Source organism: Aythya fuligula, chromosome 11 (assembly GCF_009819795.1).
Source record: "Aythya fuligula isolate bAytFul2 chromosome 11, bAytFul2.pri, whole genome shotgun sequence".
Classification (NCBI taxonomy): Eukaryota; Metazoa; Chordata; class Aves; order Anseriformes; family Anatidae; genus Aythya; species Aythya fuligula.
The window spans coordinates 10,343,815-10,366,261 of NC_045569.1; the positions used below are offsets into that span (position 1 = coordinate 10,343,815).

A 22,447-nucleotide genomic window follows, 5' to 3' on the forward strand; every position below is an offset into this window, starting at 1 on the left:
TGCAAGAGACAAGAAGCTGGAGATGACACAAATGCTGCTTCAAAATACCAAGCAGGAATTCTGAACCATTCCCTGGAAGAACTTCATGGGACTACTTATTTTTGCAATTGCAAAGACCAAAGAAACTGGTAGAACAGCCTGTAGAGCTTCCATTTGTTTTTGTGTAGTTGAGAGTTTGCTGTACACAATTTTTTTTTGCCTTTTTTCAGTTTAAAAATGTGAGTTAAATCAGAAGGACTTATGAGGTGGTGATCTTAGAGGAATTAGGTTATAAATCAGTAAAAGCAAAGGAAGGGAGGCTAGGTGGAGACAAGCCATACATACATACTATGTGCCATGTATTTCAAAGGGCATCCCCAGTTAACATACATTTTAGTTAAAAGTTGTGTGTTGCCTTCAGCAGGCCGTGCATATTTGTTCTCTTACTTCTCTAATAAATCCAGGTACAAACTGTTTCAGCTGTGTACGATGCATGCAGCATTTGCATGTTGTGAGCTTGGTGGCATTGATTATGTCTGAGTGCCAGCACTTTGGAAAGAAGAAAATGCCATCACTAAATCACCCAGGAAAAGTTAAACCCTTCAAATCCTGAAATAGAAAAGATTTGTAAGTGTGTATTTTAAATGCTTTGCTGCATCAGAGTGGATGTGAGTGTGTGGCTAATTCCTTTCTTGAGTAATTATGAGCAAGTCCTGAATATTGCACACCAGGTTGTGCTGTGAGCAACAGGGAGGCTTGGGCAGGCAGAGCATCCTTTACACAGCCTCTCGTCAGCAGTGCTACCCCACTGAGCAGAGAAAATAAGAGCGAGACGTGCTGAAGGGGACAAGTTGCCGTGTGGGTTTTCTTTTAGCCTTTCTGTATTTAAAGGGCTTTATGGGCTGACATTATTTTAAGCTGTCTGCATGGTGGCATGTGGCAATGCAAGATGAATGCCAAAGATGAAAAAGAAAAGAAAAAAAAAAAAAAGGAGGTGGAAGACTTGTTTCCAAAGCGATCCATTTCAGCAATTTGGGGGAAAACTCGATACCGTGTTCTCGAAATTGTAGCAGCTTAATTTGGAAAGAAACAATATTCCCTCGTGCAGTTTATATGTACTTAGGCTAGAGAAGGGACTTTATCTATAATGTAACATCATGCAGGATCAGTTCTGAAGAACAAATACCTTACTGAAGTGGGAAGAAGTGCTAAAAGCCAGTCGGCTGCAGTAGGTGCATGTCTCTGCAGGTGTTGCATAGTTCAATGCTGCGTGCACAGGGTCAGGCGCTGCAGCAAGCCCAGGGTGGCAGCGTGGCTGCCGAGAGTTATCAGGATTTGTTGGTACAAACGAGAGAAGAAATTGGCTTATAAGGAGCCAACAAGTTCGCAAATGAGATCCATGTGTACATACGCATCCCCCCGCCTCTTATTCTATATATGTTGCTTTTGCCAGCTTGTCTGCTACAGACATGGTGTGTAAAAATAACTGTTGGAAATCAGAGATTGGGGTTTTTTGTCGTGCAGGGGCTCCTGGGTCTGGAGCAGAGCAAGGAGAGCAGCTCTCCATCATAACAGGGGGGAGAAAAACAGTCTATTGTAATAGAAAACCATATGGGAATGTACAGAGGAAACAATGCTCTTCTTCATTGGCTTTATATAGAAATGGTTTTTGGTTTTAACTGCATGCCTTTGTGTCAGACCAGTTAATTGGACTGGTTTATGCTGGACGGATCATTACAGCAGCGAGAAGCATCTCTGCCTTAGCCTTTGTCCTTCCCCAGGGACAGGTTTGTTTGGTGGCAGCGGGTGACAGTGGCACCAGTTGTTTTCCAGCATTACCAGATTAATTAGGCTGAGAGAGAGCATGGAGGTAGTTCTGCATTAATCACTGAAATCTTTCCCCACATGTTTTTTTGGGAAAAAAAAAAAAAAAAAAAACTTCCATATTGCTTATAATATAAACAAGAAAAATTCTGAACTCCCCCAGGTCTTTCCTTCAGTAAAGGAAGAGAAAGCAGTTACTGGAAAATACATAGCCCTGTGTGCGTTTCCAGGTGCCAGCTGATCTCCAGTGCGCTTGTTGGATAACCCCAATGTTTCAGCAGCTCACCCAGGGCCTTTGAAGGCACCGTGCTGATCTGCAGCACAACAAGGCTGCTCGGCCCCACTGCTCATGTATTTCCATCCTACCCTTGGTTTTGGTTCATCCCAGTGCTGGTTTGGGACAAGTGATTCCCCAAATGATTCCTTGTTAATTGTTGTAATGTTTCATAATTAGCCCTCCTACGTTGCTTATCTGGCAGTGTTTATTGCCACCAAGCAAGAGATGGCTGTGGCCACATCAGGCTGATGGTCAATGTGCAGAGGCACGGATTTGTGAACATCCTTAGGCTGGCATGCTTGGGCTCCTGGTACCCCACTTGCAACCTACTAGACAGAGGACCACAGACTGAATTAATTGCATGTAGGAGCAAAACATTGGCAGAAGAGCATGCAATCATGGTTAAAGATGTCATCCCAAAATATTTAGGGGAAAAGAGGGAGCTTTTGGTGGAAGCAAGCTGAGAGAAAACAAATGATGCTATATGAGCTTTGCTCTTTTGCTTCAGGTTGGTGTCGTGAGGCTACACAGCTCTCGTATGTTGGTTAGAGGTCTGGTGGGAAGGGTTTCAATGCGATGTATATAAAGCTGCTGATTTGTTATGGTTCAAGGTTTTACTGAATTAGTTGTGTATGAACCCTGTTTCCTTCTTTATTCTTACATAGCAGCTAAAACCAAGCCATGACTTGATGGTCACTGCTGGTATTGCAAGGTTTTGGGTGACTAGTATGTGCAGAAGTACCATAATACAATTCAAGGTAAAAATTTAAACCAAGGAATCACAAGCAAAGATAGCCCTTAAGTATGAATTGCTGCTTTCTGGCTTGGTCTGTAACTACCTGTGCCAAAGCACGTGTGGTGTGGAGAAACGTGGGCTGGTGACCCTCCTTTGCACGTCTTCTTCGTCACTGTCAATCGAGAGAAATCTCTCATGTCGTGGTTGAGAGGACTGTGATGTTGAGGCCCCTCTGGGGAAGCGTTAGTTCTCTTTCTAGGAGAGCTGTAGTGCCTGGAAAGCTTGGGATATTCAGCGCCGTTCACAGATTTACTATGTGGGTTTCAGCCTCCCACTGGCACCAGGCGGTGCCTGCCCCGACACACGCTTCCACCCTGCTTGATGGTTGCTGTGCAGTATTCCCCCTCCTCTTCCCTTCTCCACAAATAAATCTGCGGTCCTCTTGGTGAAGTTAAATACACGTTTTATTTTTATTTCCTTTCTCCATTGGTGATGGGATTTATTGTGTGATCTCATGCATCATCCACTTGAATGCACCAGGGTAAGCCAAGTTAAAGTCTAGGGCACATCTCATGGTTCGGCTGAGCAGAACAGTGTAGCGATCACAGCAAACACCCCATGGCTTCAGGACCAGTGGTGTATGCAACATAAACTAGAACAGTAGACAAAAGCTTTGGCGAGGGCAAAATACGAACATTGTACGTGGTTGCTTAAGAGGTGAAACACGTTTCAGTGCAGAGCATGAATCATTTCCAATCGCCCTTTTCCTTTTCTCCTTTCAGGCTGTGACCGTGCGAAACTCCATGGCTAAATCATTATACAGTGCCCTCTTCGACTGGATAGTTTTCAGGATTAACCATGCACTCCTGAACTCAAAGGACATGGAGGAAAGCACCAAGGTAACGTCTTGCCAGCTATTTTGGCTATGCACTTCAGTTTTAAAATAGGTAACTACGGGATAAAACATTACACAAGCTGCTAATGGCAAATTGCTTAATGTAAAGTTAACTTTTCCTCGTGGAACATTGCTGTTAATATTTCGGACTGAGTATATCATTATTTTAAGTGGTGTTTGCTGAGCCAGGAACAGAGAAGTGCCTCAAATAATATATCCTCAAAGCAGCTGGGGAAAAGGGTTTGGTTTAGTCACAAAAGCCTAGTCCCCCACCCCCTCCAGGAGCAATGCCAAGTCCTTCTTCCTCCTCATGTAAGTCTGTAGGACCACATGTAATTGAGGGAAAAACTGGAAATCTTGCTAACGTGTGTTAGCAAGGTGTTTTGATGAGGTTGTTCAATAAGAATAATCCAAAAAAGTTAAAAACCTGTCGCATTGGGAGATAGCAAGGTAAGAGACCCCTCTGATTCGCAGAAGAGCAAAATTAGGGAAAAGCTCTATGACGGGAAGAGTGAAGTCAGCACGGTGCCTAACCGATTTCCCAAAGAATTTATGGAAGGGATTACAGGACATTTCCTGCGATAGCAGGGGCTGGACACGGTGACCCAGGACATCCTCTCTGCTCCAGTGTTCCCAAACCTGTCCCATGTTCGTCCATGCTCAGAGCAGGGGCTGACCCTCGAGAAGCTTTCTGAGCATGTACGTGTATATATGTGGACATGCACTCACGCGCTTGCAGCTTGCCAGCTACCCTTGGCTTGGAAATTTTGGGCGCAGGCCAGCACTGTATTTTTTGTGTTTTTTTTTTTTTTTTTTCTGGGTCATACATCCAGGCTGAAGCTGCCAAGAGGATTGTTTCACTGAGTGCTAACGTTGTGTTTGAATCATGCTGGAGGACTGAGCGAAGTCGCAGCGGCTTGCAGTGTAGCCGATCCTTCATTTAACTGCACAGAAATGCTTGTGGTGATTAGAGGAGAGTAATTATAGACCGCAAATAAATGTGTTTGTATAAAGTTTGTTTTTAATGTATTGCGGTGACACTACTGACAAGAGAAGTTTTTTGAAGCTGTTGATATCTAGTGAATCTTCAGACTCAATGTGCTTCTTTTCCTTCTGTTTAACGTTTTACAGAAAACGTTGTGTTCTTCCCTGATTTTTTTCAAGTCATCAAAAGTTTTGTCTGGGACATCAGGAAAAAAGACAGTTGTTTGTGTATTTGGTGAAACATGAAAGGTAGATTCCTTTGGCAGGGAGATGCATCTCGGATACTGATTGTTTTGTTTAATGATCCAATATTGGTGATTTTTTTTTCCAAATAGTATGTGTTCCATAATATTTACATACAAAGTCAGACTGGGACATTACCATTTGCTTGCTATTAGCCTGTCACAGCAGGGCAGAACTGTAGGTGCTTACAGGCCATTAGACTTTGGGTCTCAAACTCAGAATAACTTCTTGTGTGGCAGGCATGTTTTGCATAGGTAAAATAAGACTCAAAACCATCTGAGCTCAGAGTGTATGTGGGAGCAGAACTGTATCTGAGGCTGGTGACAGAAGTGAAGATGAAAGGATGTCTGTGAGCATAAAGTCTGATTTCAGTGCTCGTACTCAGCTGCCCTTTAAAAGCCCTTGATTCCAGCTCATACAGGCTTTGCAGAAACAGGCTCAACCAGAGGTGTCATTTGCCTGATTGTGGTAGATCAGGATTTTGCTGGTGCAAGATGGAAGTTGGAGAAAGAGACAAATATTCCAAAGACACAGCTGCATCTTCATCAGGCACATGAAATCCTGCATTGCTCCCTGCTCTGCATGCTGTAAAAACTTATCTCTGTACCCTGCAAAGCCTTTTTGCTGGGGAAGAGCAGCTGGCCACCTCTGTAAACCAAGACTTGGCCAAACTGGTGGTGGTTTTTGAATCTCTGGAGGGCTGTTTTGTTGATAGGTGGGAAGAAGACCTAGGTCCTAACAAAGTCTGTGGCCCCAAGAGAACTTGGGACAATGGGAATGGAGAGATTTTTTATATCCCAGTATGTGTGTTTATTTATTATCAGCAGTAAGGAGAAGATCAAGAGATGAAGCTAGATTTAAAAAAAATAAACACTCGGTCATCACTCTTCCACTGTTTTTCAAGCTAGTATTTGAAAGATGTAAATCAGACCTTTGATATCCAAATTTAGTTAAATGTACAGTGAATTATTTTGGGAAAGCACAGTAGGATTTGGCTTATCTCGCTTGCTGGCAGGACTTGTAGTGCATTATATCTGAGCTGAGTTGTGAATAGTCATTTGAAACGGGCTGTTTTATGCTTACAGCAGCACTACTACGTACGAGTTTCACTATGACTTGCTGCTGGTGTGTTCTCAGTTTTCCTTGGTCTTCTCCCTTTAGCTTTTAGTTTCTGTTCTGATAATGGCTTTGCTCGTGATACCCTACAAGCTGTCCGAAATTTGACCTTTATTAATGAGGTCGGAGACGTTTCTTCCTCATGAGAACTAGATTACTAAACCTCAGAGAGTCTTTTATTTAATTTCCCCTCCATAAATTAGGTTAAGAATTGTTAGAGGTCCGTCTTGCCGCTTAAAATGATGATATAGTACAGATCATGTTTGAACGAGAGACGTTTCTTTCAAGGGGGTTTTTAAGCTTTCCCATTTGGTTCTTGTGAAGCATCTTCCTTTCCTGCTAAATAACCCCATTGTGTTCAGCGGAGGTGCTCTGTAAGTGTTTATGACGGTGAATGTGAATTCATGGCCTCTAAATAATTTAAATTAATCAACTAAGTTCATTCCTGGCTGTCTGACCTGAAACAGAGGAAGAATTGCTGAGCACTTCATGGGTTTAGTGCGCATCTGTTCATCGTTTTCAGGTCCCAACTTCCAAATTCATAACAAATCTCTGCCTCACACTTGATATCATATGTCACCGTGTATGTTGTGGTGATACAAATTGGAGTAATCCTTTTAGATTTATTGTGATGGCTTTCTGTATTTACAGTATTGGCTTGCATTGGAATATTGTTTAATTTTATTCCTTTTCCCCAGAATTTGAAACAAACCCATTTGTAATTGCCAAAGCGTACCTCAGAGCTGGAATGACATCACCAGCGTGCATTCGGGGTACAATAAGTCAGCTCTGACAGTCGATGTTTATAGGTAATTTGGGAGCTGTGGAGCACTGAGCTCCAAGGCTGTCATTTGCAGAATGCCCTCGAGGCCCCTGCGTGGCATTTAGCTCCCTGATTCACAGCTGTGGCATTTCCAGAAAAGAGCGAGGCCACTTTTATCTCAACTACAGAGTGATTCCTAGCCCAGGGCTCGCACAAATTTCAAAATCCTTGTAGACGTAGGCTTTTAATTATGGGAGTTTTGCTATAGATTGGTATACTGGTGCGCTCGTCTGCTGCTGGTCCTGCTGCAGGCTTGCGCACTCGCAGGCTTGTCACTGCTGTGCACTTGTTCTCTTTAAATGTTAGTTTCAGTAAAGGAACAAGATTAAGACATAAGCTAGACTTCGGCTCATGAAATCTAAATTATGTTGCATCTTGGCATGATTTCCACATGGCACTTGTTCGAAGTCTGAATTCGAAACTGAAGCATTACAGATTTTTAAATTTAAAACTCCTTTGATTATTTTCATTATATATTGGGCTGTAAACTTAATCCCAGATTACATGCTTTAAGGAGTCTGGAACTTTAACAGAAAAATTTCACTCATTCACACCTCAATGGAAATCATTTTTTCAACTTTCTGTTAGAAGTGGCTGTATTGGTGAAAGGTTTTGTGCTGTTTTATAATGGAAAAAACAATACAACCCTTTTGTGTGTATGTAGAGTGAGATTTTTGGAGGAAAGCAGCTCAGGAGGCAGAGAAATAGACAGAAATTCACAAGTTCTTGTTTTCAAAAGCTGGACCAACTTGAACGTGTTGACCCCTTTCTTTTGGGAACTCCACGGCTCTGCCTTCCACACCAGAAAGCAAACCACAGAGCACTGCCCTTGTTTCTCCTGCGTGAAAGTGTGTGGCTAAAGCCACACTGCCAATTTACTCATTCGAAGGCAGTCAGGAGCTGGGCACAACTGAGGTGAGACGAGGGAACTGCTGCTTTGCTCAGTGGGACAACCAAGGCAGCCCCAGCCATGCTCATCTTGTACAGCTGCAGTGATGTCAAATACAGCATTGTTTGGGCGCCTTACTTCTGAACTTGTTTTTTGTGGCACTTTCATAGAAACTTGTAGAAAAGGAACTTTAAAATATAAAACGTTTTTAATAGGCTTCTTCTTTTACAAGTGAAATAGTCACTTTTTCTATATCTAATAACTCTATTTTGCTTTATAAACTTACTTGCATACAGCACATTAAAAAGTATTTCAGTAGCAGTTTGGACACAGTAACTTCATCAGCACTAAAAACAGGGGGAGGTTATTTGTGCTCAGCTATTTCATGTTAAATTTTGTTGTGAAAGGCTGTCTGTGTTTAATTTAAAGTGTTCACTCAAGGTAGGGGCTTAGCAATGTCCACACAGAAACAACGCAATGCTTATGAAAACGTGTGCAGCCGGTATAGGCACTGCGATGAGGACTCTGAAAGTGGGAACAGTTATTTCTTGTAAGTCTTGTTTTTGGTTGCAGTAATAAAGACGTTGATCTTGAGTCATTTTGGGAGCTCTTTTGCACTGTACAGAAAAGTTTGCATGGCAGTGGAAGAGTTGGGGTTGTGATTTGCCTACGCAAGGGCGATACGGATGGCTGATCAGTACCGTGGATTCAAAATAGTCACTATCTGGTGTTTCCATCATAAACTTTGTGTATCCTATATATAAAACAAGTGATCTGCTAACTAAAGGAGATTTAAGAAAAAAAATATATATATATATTTACCTCTCAGTCTGCGGGTTAATGAATGGGTCCGTGAACGAATCGTTAGGACGTGCAGGGGAAGGAGCCGATCACTCTGCCAGGCTCCATCCTTGGTCCTGAGGCTTCCAATTTCCATCTCCTGGCCAAATGGCTGTTTCTTGCAGGCGTCTTGCCAGGGGATTCAAACCTCTGGGAAGCTGGCCAAGGGCTCTCAACAGTCGTCCTTGTAACAGGCAAGGCTGCGGGTGAGGAGGTAAAACCCATCCGGCCCTGGAATAGGGAGGTAAACCTCAACATCAGGCAAGAGGAGGATAAAGGGGCCAAAGACCTTTTGGAAAAATGGTCTAGGCGCACTTGGGAGTGTTCCTGCTGTGCTTTATATGCTTTTTCAGTTGTGCTTTTTGCGTGTGTGACTGTTAGCATAGCCACGGTCCCCAGAGCTTCAACTCACAAGTGTGGCTTCCCAGCGCACGGCAGCTGCATCTCCTTCAGTTTTAGGTGTCTCTCTGTTTATGGACCCAGTACAGAAGGAATATTTTACTGCCACGTTATGTGATCTGTTGAAAACTGTCAAACTGCAGTGTGGAGAGCCTTGTGGGTAGTCTGGTTTATATTTCTGGCAGTGGAATAACACCAGCCTTAGGAAGGTGGTTTTATAAAATCCTTAGCATAGATAAGACCAATAAAATTAAAAACATGATGCCCAGCAACTCGTGGGTTCTTACGGGTGGAGCAGAGAGGTGTTTTCATCCTTGCTTGAGCTTTGGGTCACCTGACCGGTGCTAATGCTTTTACTTCTCTAACTATTTTAATTTAATTAATTTAATTAATTATAATGTATGAACAGAGCACTTTGTGCACAAGTGGGATGATGGTTAGACATGGGAGCTCATTGAAGAGCAAAGGCTGCTAACGGTGAGCTGCTGGAGCTCTGTGCACATGCCCTTCATGCTCAGTGCTCCTCTTGGAGGGGGCAATACACTTGTTAGATGGGGACAAGCTGAGTTTTATTTGTAACTGATTATTAATTACTTGTTTGACGGAACAGTTCTATACAGGCTTGAATGCTGCAGCAGGAATTATGCTTACTTCAGCTACTCTTTACCAAGGCGAGCAAGGTTTATATGCTGCCACAGCCCCACTTCCCTTTTCCCCTGTGCTCCTCAAATCCATCTGACTGCAGAGGTTCTGGATTCTCAAGTTTTGTGAAACACAGGAACCACGTATAGCAGAAACAGGTTGCAAAGAAAGCTGTGAATTCACAGCGACATCACGTAAAAACTCTTGGTGCACCCACGTCTTGATGCCTGTCTCAAGAAGTTGTGGCAGGCTAGAGGAGGTTCAGGCAAGCACTTTGGAAGGCTTACAGCTGGGCTGTGTTTACGTAGACACTCTATCTATCTAGTAAGCCTGTTTCTGTGCACTATCTTCATGGTGCGAGCTTCTTTTCCAATCCTACCCTTGTTTTCCCCCAAACTGCTATATTAGATCCAATAGAAAAACCTGGAACTGGGTTCAAGTTTCTTCAAAGATGGCAATTTTTCTATAAATTATCTCTGAAAGGACTTTTATTTAAAAAAAAAAAAAAAAAGGCCATCTGTCCAGACCTCTAAAGTTACATGTTGTCTCTCTGATGTAAGTGAAGTCTTCCAGATGGTGTAATATTAACAGTTCCAATAAAAATTAAAAGTCCTGCTATTAAGTATATTTAACTATGTTTATATGGCTTTGATGATGTACTGCATACAAATAATCCATTCACTTTGGATGTTTTTTTTTTTTTTTTTTTTCTAAACTGCATTCTTATTTTCCTTCCAGACTTTATCCATTGGAGTACTTGATATTTTTGGGTTTGAAGACTATGAGAATAACAGTTTTGAACAATTCTGCATTAACTTTGCCAATGAGCGCTTGCAGCACTACTTCAACCAACACATCTTTAAACTTGAACAGGTAGGTCTGTAAATACTTACTCTGTAATGCAGTGAGCCTAGGCATGAATTTGTAGCACCAATGGATCCAGAGTTCTTCAACTGTCTCACTAATTTCTTTGTGTTAAAAGGTGTAAATTATTCATATTTACCTTCTATCACCGTATTTTTTATTTATCAGATTACTTACTGCTACCTATAAGATAAATTCCAGAGATTTGCTGTTGCCAATTAATGCTTGCTTTCCAGGCCCTTTGTGAGTGCATAACAGAAGCAGCCCCAAACATCATGGAGACCTGAACTGTCGTTCTTTTGTCTCTTTATTATACGCTTGGAGGATTTGTCAGTGAGCAATCTCTTTCTTGCCTTTGTCTGGACTTGCTGCTGTATAATTTAGTATCTCATGTACTATATGTCTGCACCTATTGAAAATTTAACACATCCTGCAAGGTCGGACTTGAGATCCTTCTGATCACGTTAGGAGAGGTTGTCACGTTAGGTTGTGTCACGTTAGGAGAGGTTGAACTTTAAGCTTTACTTTAGGTTTGTCAAGACTGGATGTTTCTTTTCAGCCTCAGATTAATGGGCTGTAAGAGAGATGACAAAAGTACAGGCTATAATTTAACAGGTAACATATACCACAAAATGACATAGCTTCTCAATAGGCTGAGAGGAGGCTTTTCCAAACATCATTTGTTAGTTACTAACAAGCAGGACACAACAACTGCTAAAGTACATGTCATTTTTTGAACGCGCAATGGATAATTGGGCTGAATAAAAGGCAGTCTGTCTTCCGTAGTATCCTGTCTCTGACAGTGACTGATAGAAGATGCCTTCGGAAGAATTAAGTATATGTATATATGTATACATATGTATAAAGAAATATTTTAAAAGTACAGTAGATGCTACAGACCTTCAAAATGTTTTTTTTTTCTTTTTTTTTAACGCCAGTCCACATGCCCTTCTTTCAGGTGAAATTCTTCTTTGGGTGGGGTCAATGGAAATCCTCCTTATCATTAGTTTCAGCGGAGCTGGTATTTGATGAACTGCACTCTGTAGCCTGAGTCCAGCTGAGATCAGAGAATTAAGCCAGCCCTTCCCAGAAACTCTGATAGCTTTTCTTTGGGCCCCTGCATTACAAGAGATAAGCAATACAAGAGATCTGGAAAGCCAGAAAAGGGATGGGCATACAGGAAGGGCAAAAATGAGCAATGTAGCCCCAGATGGATTATTATCGGGCTGTTTGCTGCAGAGTTTGACCCTTGTGTCTTAGCTCTCTTCATCAAGAAGATGGAGTGGAGCCACTAAATGTTTTATTTCAGTTTTGTAGCTGGTTCTTTATATTCTGATGCACCCTTCAATGGATGTTGTGAGAAGCTATTGAGGAAACCTGACTGTATTTCTAGGAAACAGGTCTGGGTTACAATTAGCCACAATAAAAGAGCAAACTAAGAGACTGATGCAAAGTCAATATAGCTTTTTTTTTTTTTTTTTTTTTTTTTCCTATGAAGATAACCAATAGACTTTCTAGAAGGGATTTGGGTAGGGAGGACCCTTCCTGAAAGCTGGAGGGAGGATGCACATTGGTGAGGTGGGATTTCAGGGCAGTTGAGGGAACAAGCTGAGATGCCAGCATCCCTAAGAGAATTCCTGTGCTCGGGCTGGGATTTCTTAGCAGGTCAGTGCTCCACCCTGGGTCTGGGGTATATACAGAGCTTCTGACGGCAGCAGTTTGGTGGAAGGAATGTGCCTCTAATTCTCCCTGGGCCAGCTTATAACCAATGACCTAATTAGCTTTCTACAATAAATCTGTCAAGTGCATGAAGTCATTGAAGTCCATATTTTCTATATGGATGAGAGGAACAGTTTCAGGGGCATCTGTTTCCCCAGTACTCATTCCAATTCTTAATGCTGGAGCACGTCATTTGCAGTCTCTGCCAGTGGAAAATATGCTCATCTCTTCATTTTTTGCTTCCTGCAAGTATAAATACATTGCACAGCCGCATGAGTGCTAATTCCTGGTTGACTTTCACAGTTATATCATTTTATCTTGTTCTTCTGGGGGTTATGTGCTGCATGTAGAGGAATGCATCTGATGAGAAGAAAAGTGTTGATACATATTCAGATTTTGGGACTTGAGAACATTCTTTGTTCCTCGTTGGCCCAAAGATTAATCTGCTTTTTAATAATAATAGCCAGTCTACAAATGAAGACAGGGTAGTTAATATTGTGTTTCAAGACAGCAAAGTAGTTGCGATACCTTGAGCAGCAAAAGTCAGGGATATTTGGTGCTTGCAAGGATTAATTTGATGTATTCTGTGCTGAAAAACTAGTGGGGTTATTGGTGATGTGCAGGTGTCCTCTGCTTCCAGAGAGAGGCTTCTTGTATCTTCAGAGCTTACAGGAGGTGGCAGACAGCATTACCCAAGCTATCTGGACATTTCTGCCAGAAGAAAGGACAAATTCCAGTGATCACCAAGGGTTTTTCTTAAAGTTGTAGTAGAATTTGTGTGCAAGAATGGTATATAGCAATGATGTAATTGTTGCTATGACATACCCCTCATGTTATGGAAACCAGAATCCCCACCATAAAGCGATCTAGCGCAGGCGTGGGATTATTTTAACCTCATTTTCTTTTTTTCCTTCTATGATTCCTGGTGAAACCTAACACAATGTGCGTCGCGAATCTTTTTTTAAACCGTCTGTCTGAAGACAGCGCTATTTCCAGCTGTTTGCAAACAACCATCCGAGGCATCCTCTGGCTGTCTGTCTTCAGCCTGGTGCCTCTGTCAGCGTGGTTGCAGTTGTGCTGCCCGCCAGGAGCCTGCTTCAGGCCGGGGCAGATGCAAAGACCTCATCGACAGCCAGCCCCTGGCTGGATAGCTGAGGAAGACCCGGTGGTGATTCACGATGCATGGCAATGTGCTTTAGCAGGTGACAGCAGAGTACAGGAGAGACCAGCGCTAACCATGCGGTGAAGCCTGGGCTCATAAATTCTGGTATATTTGTGTAGGCAAACTCACAGATTCAAAAGGGTAATGATTTACCCTTTAAGATTTAAAGATTGTTATTGCAGGAATGCCTCACCATTTAGCCAGTGCGGTTTTCTCCTTCCCACGTGCCCCACAGAGCATGTCGGTGGCAGCAGGCTGTTCGAGGGGCTGTGCTCCTGCTGCTGGTGGCTGCTAGGGGTGCTCCCACAGTCGGTGCCGTGCCCTCTCTGAGTGGCAGGAGGATGTGTGTCCTTTGGCAGGCTCCTCGCAAAGCGAGGACGTGGTTTGCTCAGATGGTCTCCCATTGACTGGTACGGCCCTGGTGTAAGGCAAGATGTCCTCACGGTGCTTCGTCTCGTTAGTTGCCCTCAGAGCATCTCACCTCTGCTGCAGAACTCTACTCTGAGTACCGAGTTTTCAGATCCTTGGCACTTAGAGGGCCAGGAATGCAGGGGTTTATTTCATTATGTATTCCATGCTGTCCTGATGGTTAGGCAGCCTTCTGGTACTCATTGTTTTGGCTCACCCCCACCCTCCTCTTCCTGTTTTCAGCTGATTTTTTGCAAAGTTTGAGAAGTCCTGCAGCTTTCCATCCCACGGGCATTGCTGCTGAAACTTCTCTGCCTAATTTTCTACTTCGCGGTTTGTTTACATGCCAGATTTCAATTTCGAGGACATCCTTTTATTGTTTTAAAAATTGACGAATAACTGAGGTTGAGCCTCAAAAAAAAAAAAAAAAAAAAAAAAAAAAAAAAAAAAAGACTTGGAGCATGATCAACTGGCATGTTCTCAGGTGTTGAGCAAAGTCTATTTTCTGGCACGGTCCCTGGTGAGTTTGATGTCCCAGCCAGCTCACACAGAAAAACTTAATTTCATAAAGATAACATGTCCTGCAAAATGTTTGCTCAGTCATCTAAAGCTCTGCAAATATTTCCAGAGGTATAGAGGTTTTACTGTTTCTGGAGAATAAGTGGAGAAGGTTGACAGTCCGGACTATATTGTGGATGATGTAACAACAAAACACACACACACAAAAAAACAAACACGCAAAAAGCCCTGAATTTGTTGCAGGATGTGATGATACACAGTTTATACGGTCTGTGAAATGTCTGTAGCCATGGTTATCACCTGCAATGTTTTAAAGCATCTTGGATATTCAGGATTTCTCATTTGGCTCCATATCCCAGCAGCCTACCATGCATGTCATTTAGGGAAAATAAAAAGAGAAATAACTAATGAAAAAGGCTCTTTCTCCTATTGTGTGGAGGGCTTTTTCCCTTCCCTCCAGTGGCTCATCGCTCCGCTTAGGCATGAACATATTTCATCTTTATCGTGGCCGGAGACAAGAGGCGACCATCAGAAGTGAAGCGTCGAGCGCTGGGAGGCTGGGTTCGGGTTTCTGTTTTCGTTGGAGATGGGCTGGCGGGTGCTCGCTGAAAAATGCTGTGCTCAGCTCTATTCCATATGACACACGGAGAAATAACAAGCTGCAGAAGTTATTGATTTATTATTTGGAAATATGCCATCCTACATAAGTCACACGTGGAGGGAAAAAAAAAAATCCTTTGAGTTGCTTAAATGTTATCTTCAGAATAGGAAGATTGGAAGAAAACCTGTCTCTGTTTGCCACCAGCCCCCTAAAATGTTTCCTGTGGCCAGTCCCCTCCTGGGACAAGAGGAGCTGGGGTCTGCAGGGGCTGTGTTAGCCACCGGCCCCTTCCTAGGCTCCTTCAAGCAATGAGCACGTGCCGGATGCAGTGATTCACTTCTATTTTGGTAAAGGTTGAGCAGGAGAGAGGCAGGGGAGAGCTTAGGGTTGGGGGTAGCACAAAAAATGTTTGGAAAAGCATATTTTGATTTTATTAAATCTGCACAGCAGCATCCTAGGTAGGCAAATTGGAAAATGTGCTTAAAATATTACTAGAAAATGTTCTGGGAAGCTCTCATGGGGTGATGTAGTGGCATAAAAGACTCCAAGGCTTTTTGCATCTTTTCTACACTAGGTCTAGCTATCCATAAGAAACAGTTTGGCATGCTTTGGGTTGTTTTTGTCCTTGTTTTTTGTTTCCTTGACACTTGCTTAAAGCCCAATGTAGAGAAGTACTATGTCTGTGAAGCCCACTAAGGATTTAGTTTTTGTGAAAATATTGTCATTATGGTTAGCTGTGTAAAACTCATAAGGTAAACGCACCGAGAGGTAAATGCTTCCATTTGCAGGTTGGGGAGTATGTTAATTTTAAGGCTGAAGCTCCTATTTTGGTTAGGAGAAAGATGGAGAAGCAGAACTGATTTGGGATTCAAACAACAGGAGGACCAAACCTCTTTAAAAAGTAAATTAAAAAATGCTACTGTACTGATATTATGTATATTATGCAACAGAGGCAGAAATAGGTATTAAAAGGGACTAGATAAAGATGAAATAAACACTATTCTGTAACTTTTATTTTATATTTAATGGTACAGAACTATTTTCTTTCCGCACCCCAGTGGATTGCCTTGTACACTCAGCTTTGGAGAGCGCTGATCTCAGGTGCTTTGGGTCCAAGCTCTGAGTCTTTGACCAGAGCTGTGGTTATAGGGAAATTCTTGCACATTCTCTATATCTTTCAGTTACACTAGGCAAGGATTTAATAAATATTTGATTATTTCAACCAAAAATCACCAGCAAGTCCCTGTGAACAACAGCTTTTCTTAAAAAATCTGTATGCATCTTGGCGGATTTTCATAAGCAGGATGGGGATCCAACAGGTCCAACGTGAGTGCCCTTCTTTTTGGGCAGAATGATGAGCGAGGAAACGCTGGAAGCAGAAAGCCTCTGAAATATTTCAGTTTGTCTGAAACGATGCCTTATCAAGGCAGGAACGACTGGTCCACTCCGTGCAAGATTCCTGCCTGGACAGCTGGCTTGGCACCATAAAATCTTGGCACAGCAAGATTTTATAGGGGCAGCCTAAGATGACTTTTATAACAGGGAGAGCTGTGAGCCCGCTGCGAGAGTAGATGAATGTAATGGGAAATGGGAGAGCGTGTATTTATTGACATAAGAGGAAGGTGGCATTTAGCTGGGGTTCCCCTCACAGTGTCCAAGCCTGATGGTGAAAACCATTGCTATATACATTTTTTTCCTCTATGATTTCAATACAAGTTACCCACAGATCGCGTGGCATCGTCAGACTCTTGCTTTACCTGGCTGTAGGGACAGAGTTGGGAAAAAGGATGCTAAAGGAGTGAGTGGGACTGTGGTAATGTGTGTTTTGCAAGCTGAATGGCACAAACTCAATTTTCCATCTTTTGAGAGCAAAACGCAATTTTTGAGCAAAACCCTTTGTTGCCACTAGTGTAGGAAATTGATATGGGCTCATATGGAGAGCCCGTATGCCACAAAACCCTGGCTTCAGATTGGGTTAAATAACGGCAATCCCAAGGGCATCAGCTCGTGCTCGTTGGCTGCTGGTGGTGCTGCTGGATGCAGCGCAGGGCACGATGTCTGCTTACAAACCGTGGCAGTTATTTCCCTGTGATTTTCTAATTGTGATTTAATAACAGCTCAGTGTTCATCTCAGGTGCTTTGAATCCAAAATGGTAATTCACTTTTTTTTTTTTTCTTTAAATAAAAGTATCTTCTTCTCTTACAAAGATCCCAGGGGGATTTGATGTCTCCAATGCAAAACCACGCGCTGCATGCAGGCAGGCAAGTTTTTGCAGGCACCCAAAGACATGATGACTTGGTTGTTTATAGCTTGAATGGTCCACAGTGAAGGTTGTTTATCAGAACCCCTGCATCACCAGATGGTGTCATTAAAAATAGCACAGTTTATAAACCTGTTTATAGATGGCGTATTTATACAGCATGTGGATATGTATTTATATATGCTGTCTGTGGGCGCTTTTTTTAAAAAATGCTGTGTGTATAAATTCCTTTTCTACTTAGCTTGAGAACAAACAAAAAATACTTGGCAAGCTCCTAAATGAAGCATTGGCATCGTCAGCCTTGGCACGCGCGTCTGGAGGGGCGTCAGGAACTCAAGGCATCTGTGTCATCTGCCGCCCGCAGCCGTGGGTCTCCTTCGATTGGGAGCTCACTCACAGTGAGGTTTTCCCATCTTGAGGATTTGTCACCTTGAGGTCATTTTAATGAACACGTTGCACTGGGATGATTTTGCTTCAGTGACCTGTGTCATAGAAGGTGGACTTCAGGAGCTCTAGCTACCTTTGCCAGCCCTTCCCTAGGACAGCTTTTGGCTCTTCTGGTTTGCTGTGTTATCTGTCAGTGATTTTGCAGGAAAAGCAATATTTTCAAATATATTTAAGTATTTTTAAATGCAAGTAAAAAATGCAGGACTGCTCAGGAGCAACAGCATTTAAAGCTGTAATCCCATTTTCCTCTTGAAGTCCATCCCACTGGAGTTTGTGACAATAAATAAGATTTTTCATGACTCCTTACTCACTTAGAGGAGAATAAAACCTTTTAGCTACAAAGATCAAAGTTTCTTTTAAAAAGCGTGGGATTGCCAGGGATCAGAGTGAAGTTTCTTTTACCATGGTTTGGTTTCCCCTGAAAAACTTTTTCTTTTGCTGGATCCTTTCGAGTCCCAGCTGATGCTCTCTCGTTGGAGACAACCACAAAAGCAGCAGCACAAATACATTGTGAAATTCCAGACCAACATATCCAGAAAGTTCCAGAGAGGAGCTTTTAAGGAACCTTTTAAAAGGTTTAGCTCATTTAGTGTATCATATGCTGCTGACCTATTTTGATGTAATTTTTAGAAAAATAATATTATGTTCTTTCCCAGAAGTTTTTCATATAGAATGATATATAAGGATTCTGTTCCAGCTTTTGAACCATCTCTCTTAGGTGTTTCACCTTGTTCATCCATCAGAATCTGCACAGGTGATGGGTTGTTATTGCATAAGCAATCAAGAGAAGCAGATGAAATGCTTGGGTTTGCTGGCTGTAAGCTCGTATTTGCAAAAAGCTTGTATTTTTGTGGGTGTTGAATCAACTTGTGATATTTTTTAAGCAAGCTGGGGACGTCGACTAGAAACGAAGCGAGATGTGGAAGTGGTTTCATTCCTCCTTTCTCACTTTGTAAATGTCGTCTCAAACCAAAGCAGACGGTGCTAGAGCCAAGCAGAATTTCACAGCCTTCTGTTCAGTTGTAAATTTTTGGGAAAAACGCATTTGTACAGAAACCCCGAAGCGTCTGTCTGTTGATGGCATCTGAGCGCAGTGTACGGCGTTGGGCGTGGGTTACGGGAGGTTATTCATGAGCAGCCTGCAATAGCAGTAAGCTACTCTGGAAGAAGGATTTTCAGATGATTTCCCTCTTTATTTGGGGAATTTTCATGTGGAAACAAGGCTTTCTTATGCCTCGGTAATGAAAGTCGTCAGATCAGCTCTCGCAGATAAACTCCGGGGGCTTATCAGGCTCCATCTGGGAAGGAAACGAATGAGCCAGTCAGGTTTTCCTCTGCTTTGGGGATTTACTCCAGCATTACAGGCATTTTTCTGCTTTTGGAAAACAGAAAATGCCATATGGAACCTGCACACAATTCTATGCAAATAACAAATAATTTTGCTTTACATTTCCTTGTTAATCTGCTCTAATTTTGCAGTTGGACTCGGTAAAAGCTGTAATAGCACCACATGCTGGGTAGTGGTTTGCCCCCTTGGTTTCAGTCTGCTTTTTTACCTTCATCCTTGCCTCATCCTAAGGAAAGAGGAGAGAGTGCTATGCCTGATGGGGACCTGCCAAAGGGAGATGAATCCCCAGATCTGAGGGCCTTTCACACATTTCCCTGCTTTCTAAACCAGCTTTGATAGCTTTTGCATCTGGATCATGAACAGCTCTGAGTCACGTACCTCTGCACAGCTCAGGAACAGCACAATGAGCGTGGACATTCTGATAGGAAAAAAAAGGAGAAAGTGCAAAACCATTTCAGCAACGACAAACCTGTCACCTTTTCTTTGTCAGGGCTCTTCGGGTTATAAATATTATCTTTTTGGGTTGCTTCCCAGTCTGCACCTTATGGTAGTAGCTGTGCTGCATGATACGACTGTGGTCACCAAAGTCCTCAGATGTTTTGTGCTCGTGGCTTGCAGGCTGGGCACTCGAATACCCAACATGCTCCAGATGTGTTTAGATTGTGACAAATTTTTGACCTTTGATATCTGTTGATGGGGCAACAAATTCCATACATCGTGGAACCCCTCCCCCCCCCTCCCCCCATGTATTCAGGCCTGAATTTTTCACTGCCTTTTGATTTCATTTCCCACTCCCTTGGTTTTCATGCTTTAAGACAGATGGGAAATTTCTGTTATATGTTTTCTTCATGCTTTCTTCAAGTTTTTCAAGCATCAGTTCACTCCCTCTGACCATCTCTTAATTTCACCTCATGATTTGGGAAGCGATAGTCCCCTTTAGTTCTCCTTTTTTTTTTTTAGCATTTTGTATCCCTTACTGTTGATCGTAGCTGGATGTGGAGCAATTCCTAGTTGTTGCAAGACTTAGATTATAAATGTGTTGTTCTCCTTGGAGGAAATGAATTCATTTCTGATGCTGGATGCAGAAGTGAAAATCCCAAGCATCACCTTTTTTCTCACTCATCCTGGAAATTGCAGAGACAGTAGAGAGAAATCACACGTGTTCAATGTCAGTTCATTATTCTGCACTGTGTCCTTGTATACTGGCATAAGCAGTTCTTTCAGTGTTTGCACTCTGGTCAGCCGTAGGCAGGCAGTGCTTCTCTTTAATACTGCCTAGCTGTCTGTTTGCTATATTTCCTTTAATTTTCACACATGAAGATATTGGAAATTCTGTCATGTTCTTGCCCAAATTTGGGGGAAATTCTGCCATTCTGCCCCAAATTTTACAAGCTTATACTCCTTAAATAATGTCATATTGAATTCAGTAGAGACTTGGGCTCTCATTCTGCATGCATTTCAACATCAGGACCCTTATTTTTATTTTTCTTCTACTTGAACATTGCAAATTACGTTTTGTGTCACAGCATTCAGATCAGTTTGAGCATTTTAAGCTCTCAAAAATGCCTTGCAAGCAAGAAAAAATCAAGGAGCCAGCTCCTTGCTTAGCCACACCTTTCTAAATATTGAATGCAGTTATGAAGTGCACACATAAGTATTTTTTTCCCTAGTGAGAGGTGAGATGAAGTCCCTGACCCCCTTCTCCCCTGAGCTTCAGCTGAAGCCGAGTCCATCTTATGCAACCTTGCTGACCGGGCTGCGTTAGCAAGCTCGCCGATGCAGCTATGGCAACAAAACTCCACTCCGTCACTTTGGGTTACGTCGCTTGAGAAGCCCTTGTGCTTGTGCCAGCAAAACAACTCCCTCCACTGACACGTGGTGTGCATCCCCACGGGTGTCCTGTCTGCGCCGACCTGGCCGGAACAGCAGAGGAGCTTCTAGAAGCAAAATCAGCAGGCAGTTGTCTTTGTGTGGGTGCTTGAAAGGAGAGCAATCAGTAATTTCTCGCCTGATAGGGTTAAATGTGGAGCTGCTGGACACTGCGAAACCTGAGTGCGTGCTTTTGGCTCGTTGCTCAATTCCTTTTGCTGAGTTTTGTGTTTGGGAACTCAGAGCACGGCCAAAGCTCTGCGCTCTTCTCCAGCAAACCTGCACTGCTCCTCCTCCCAGCAGAGCAGGTTTCAGTGGGCTGGGGCTGGGAAGAGTAAGGCTGTGCATTTTTCCTGGACGTAACAGTGCCAAAAATAGGAATCTGTGGACGTTACTGCACTAGAAAGTTGTAGATCCCGGTAATATCGATGGTTTGTTCGGTTGTTGATAACTCTTGACTCGCTGTCAGGGGTCCTTGTTGTACGTGTGTCTCAAAAAGTTGGGTTTTTACCCACAGAAGTGATATAACTGATGCTGGCAAAAGAACTGAGACCTGTGCTTCCATCAAGGAGCCAGGTGGACAGCAAACCCTTGGCAGTGCCATTTGTCAGCATCAAACCCTCCCCTGCCCACCCCATACCTCAGGGTGCTGAGAAACAAACCTGGCTGAGACGGCTGCAGGGAGTCTGTGGTGATCCATGGATGTGGTGTGTAAATGCTGCGATTCACCTTCCCATAGCGTGTTGTCCAGCAGCCAAGCACCGTGATGAATGATCCGTCACTCCCAGCTGCTGGATCAGGATGGAGAGATGCAGATGTTGTCATCCCCAGGGGTCTGAGAATACCCTGTATGTTGTCGACTCGTGTCTTACAGCACAAAAATATCGAAATTTCTTCTCCAGAGTTAACCTCTCCCCAGCTACTGTCAGACAGGGCTATGGTCCCACCATCAGGAAGGACAACGGGCTGTCGGTGGGATGCACAAAGGTCTCTCTGTGGAGCTGTGGTCCTGCTTCTGTGAGGCACAGTGTTCTTGGCAAGGCTGCAGGGAGCGATGCCTGCCTTCATCAACCTCCTCTGCTGCAGGATGCTGCTGGAGGGGCCACACGTGGACAGGAGACATGGCAGGTCATTCCTTCTGCTGAGAAAAGCAATTTTGTCCACTCTTACTCAGGGATGATAATTTGGCAGTTCATGCAAGAGTCATCCAAACAGGCCTGGAGTTCCCTGGGGTAGCTGATTTTGGATACCAAGTAGGTCCTAAGACACTGTTTCAGAAGAGCCCTGTTGAGAATGGGATATGGCAGTGTCTTACACTTCAGAAATAGGAAATTTTAATTTGTCTCTAAAAATAACTTAGTTTTAATTTGAAGTATAAACTGTAGCAGATTTTTAATTGCAAGGTGTTAATCTCTGGTATGAGAGTTTTTCTCTTTGAATGGCCTTACACATGTTTTGTTTCATCTTCATCTCAACCGTATGTTTGTTAAATGAAAACCTGATGTTGGTTTGCTATAATTCCTTCATCTTCAAGTGCTCTGTGGGGACCCCGCATCCATCAGAGGAGGGCACAGACTTCGTTGTGGTACTTAGAGATGAAGG

The 22,447-nt window shown here is 43.0% G+C and overlaps 1 protein-coding gene across 8 annotated transcripts in view; it reads left to right on the top strand.

Moving 5' to 3' along the window:
* Positions 1-22,447, top strand: part of MYO9A (myosin IXA) — a 186,951-nt gene that overhangs the window by 104,246 nt on the left and 60,258 nt on the right. For all 8 annotated transcript variants that reach the window (XM_032194816.1, XM_032194821.1, XM_032194824.1 and 5 more), the window contains 2 exons: positions 3,599-3,715; positions 10,386-10,520. In XM_032194816.1, coding sequence (XP_032050707.1) covers positions 3,599-3,715; positions 10,386-10,520 — 252 coding nt within the window. The remainder of the gene's footprint in view (positions 1-3,598; positions 3,716-10,385; positions 10,521-22,447) is intronic.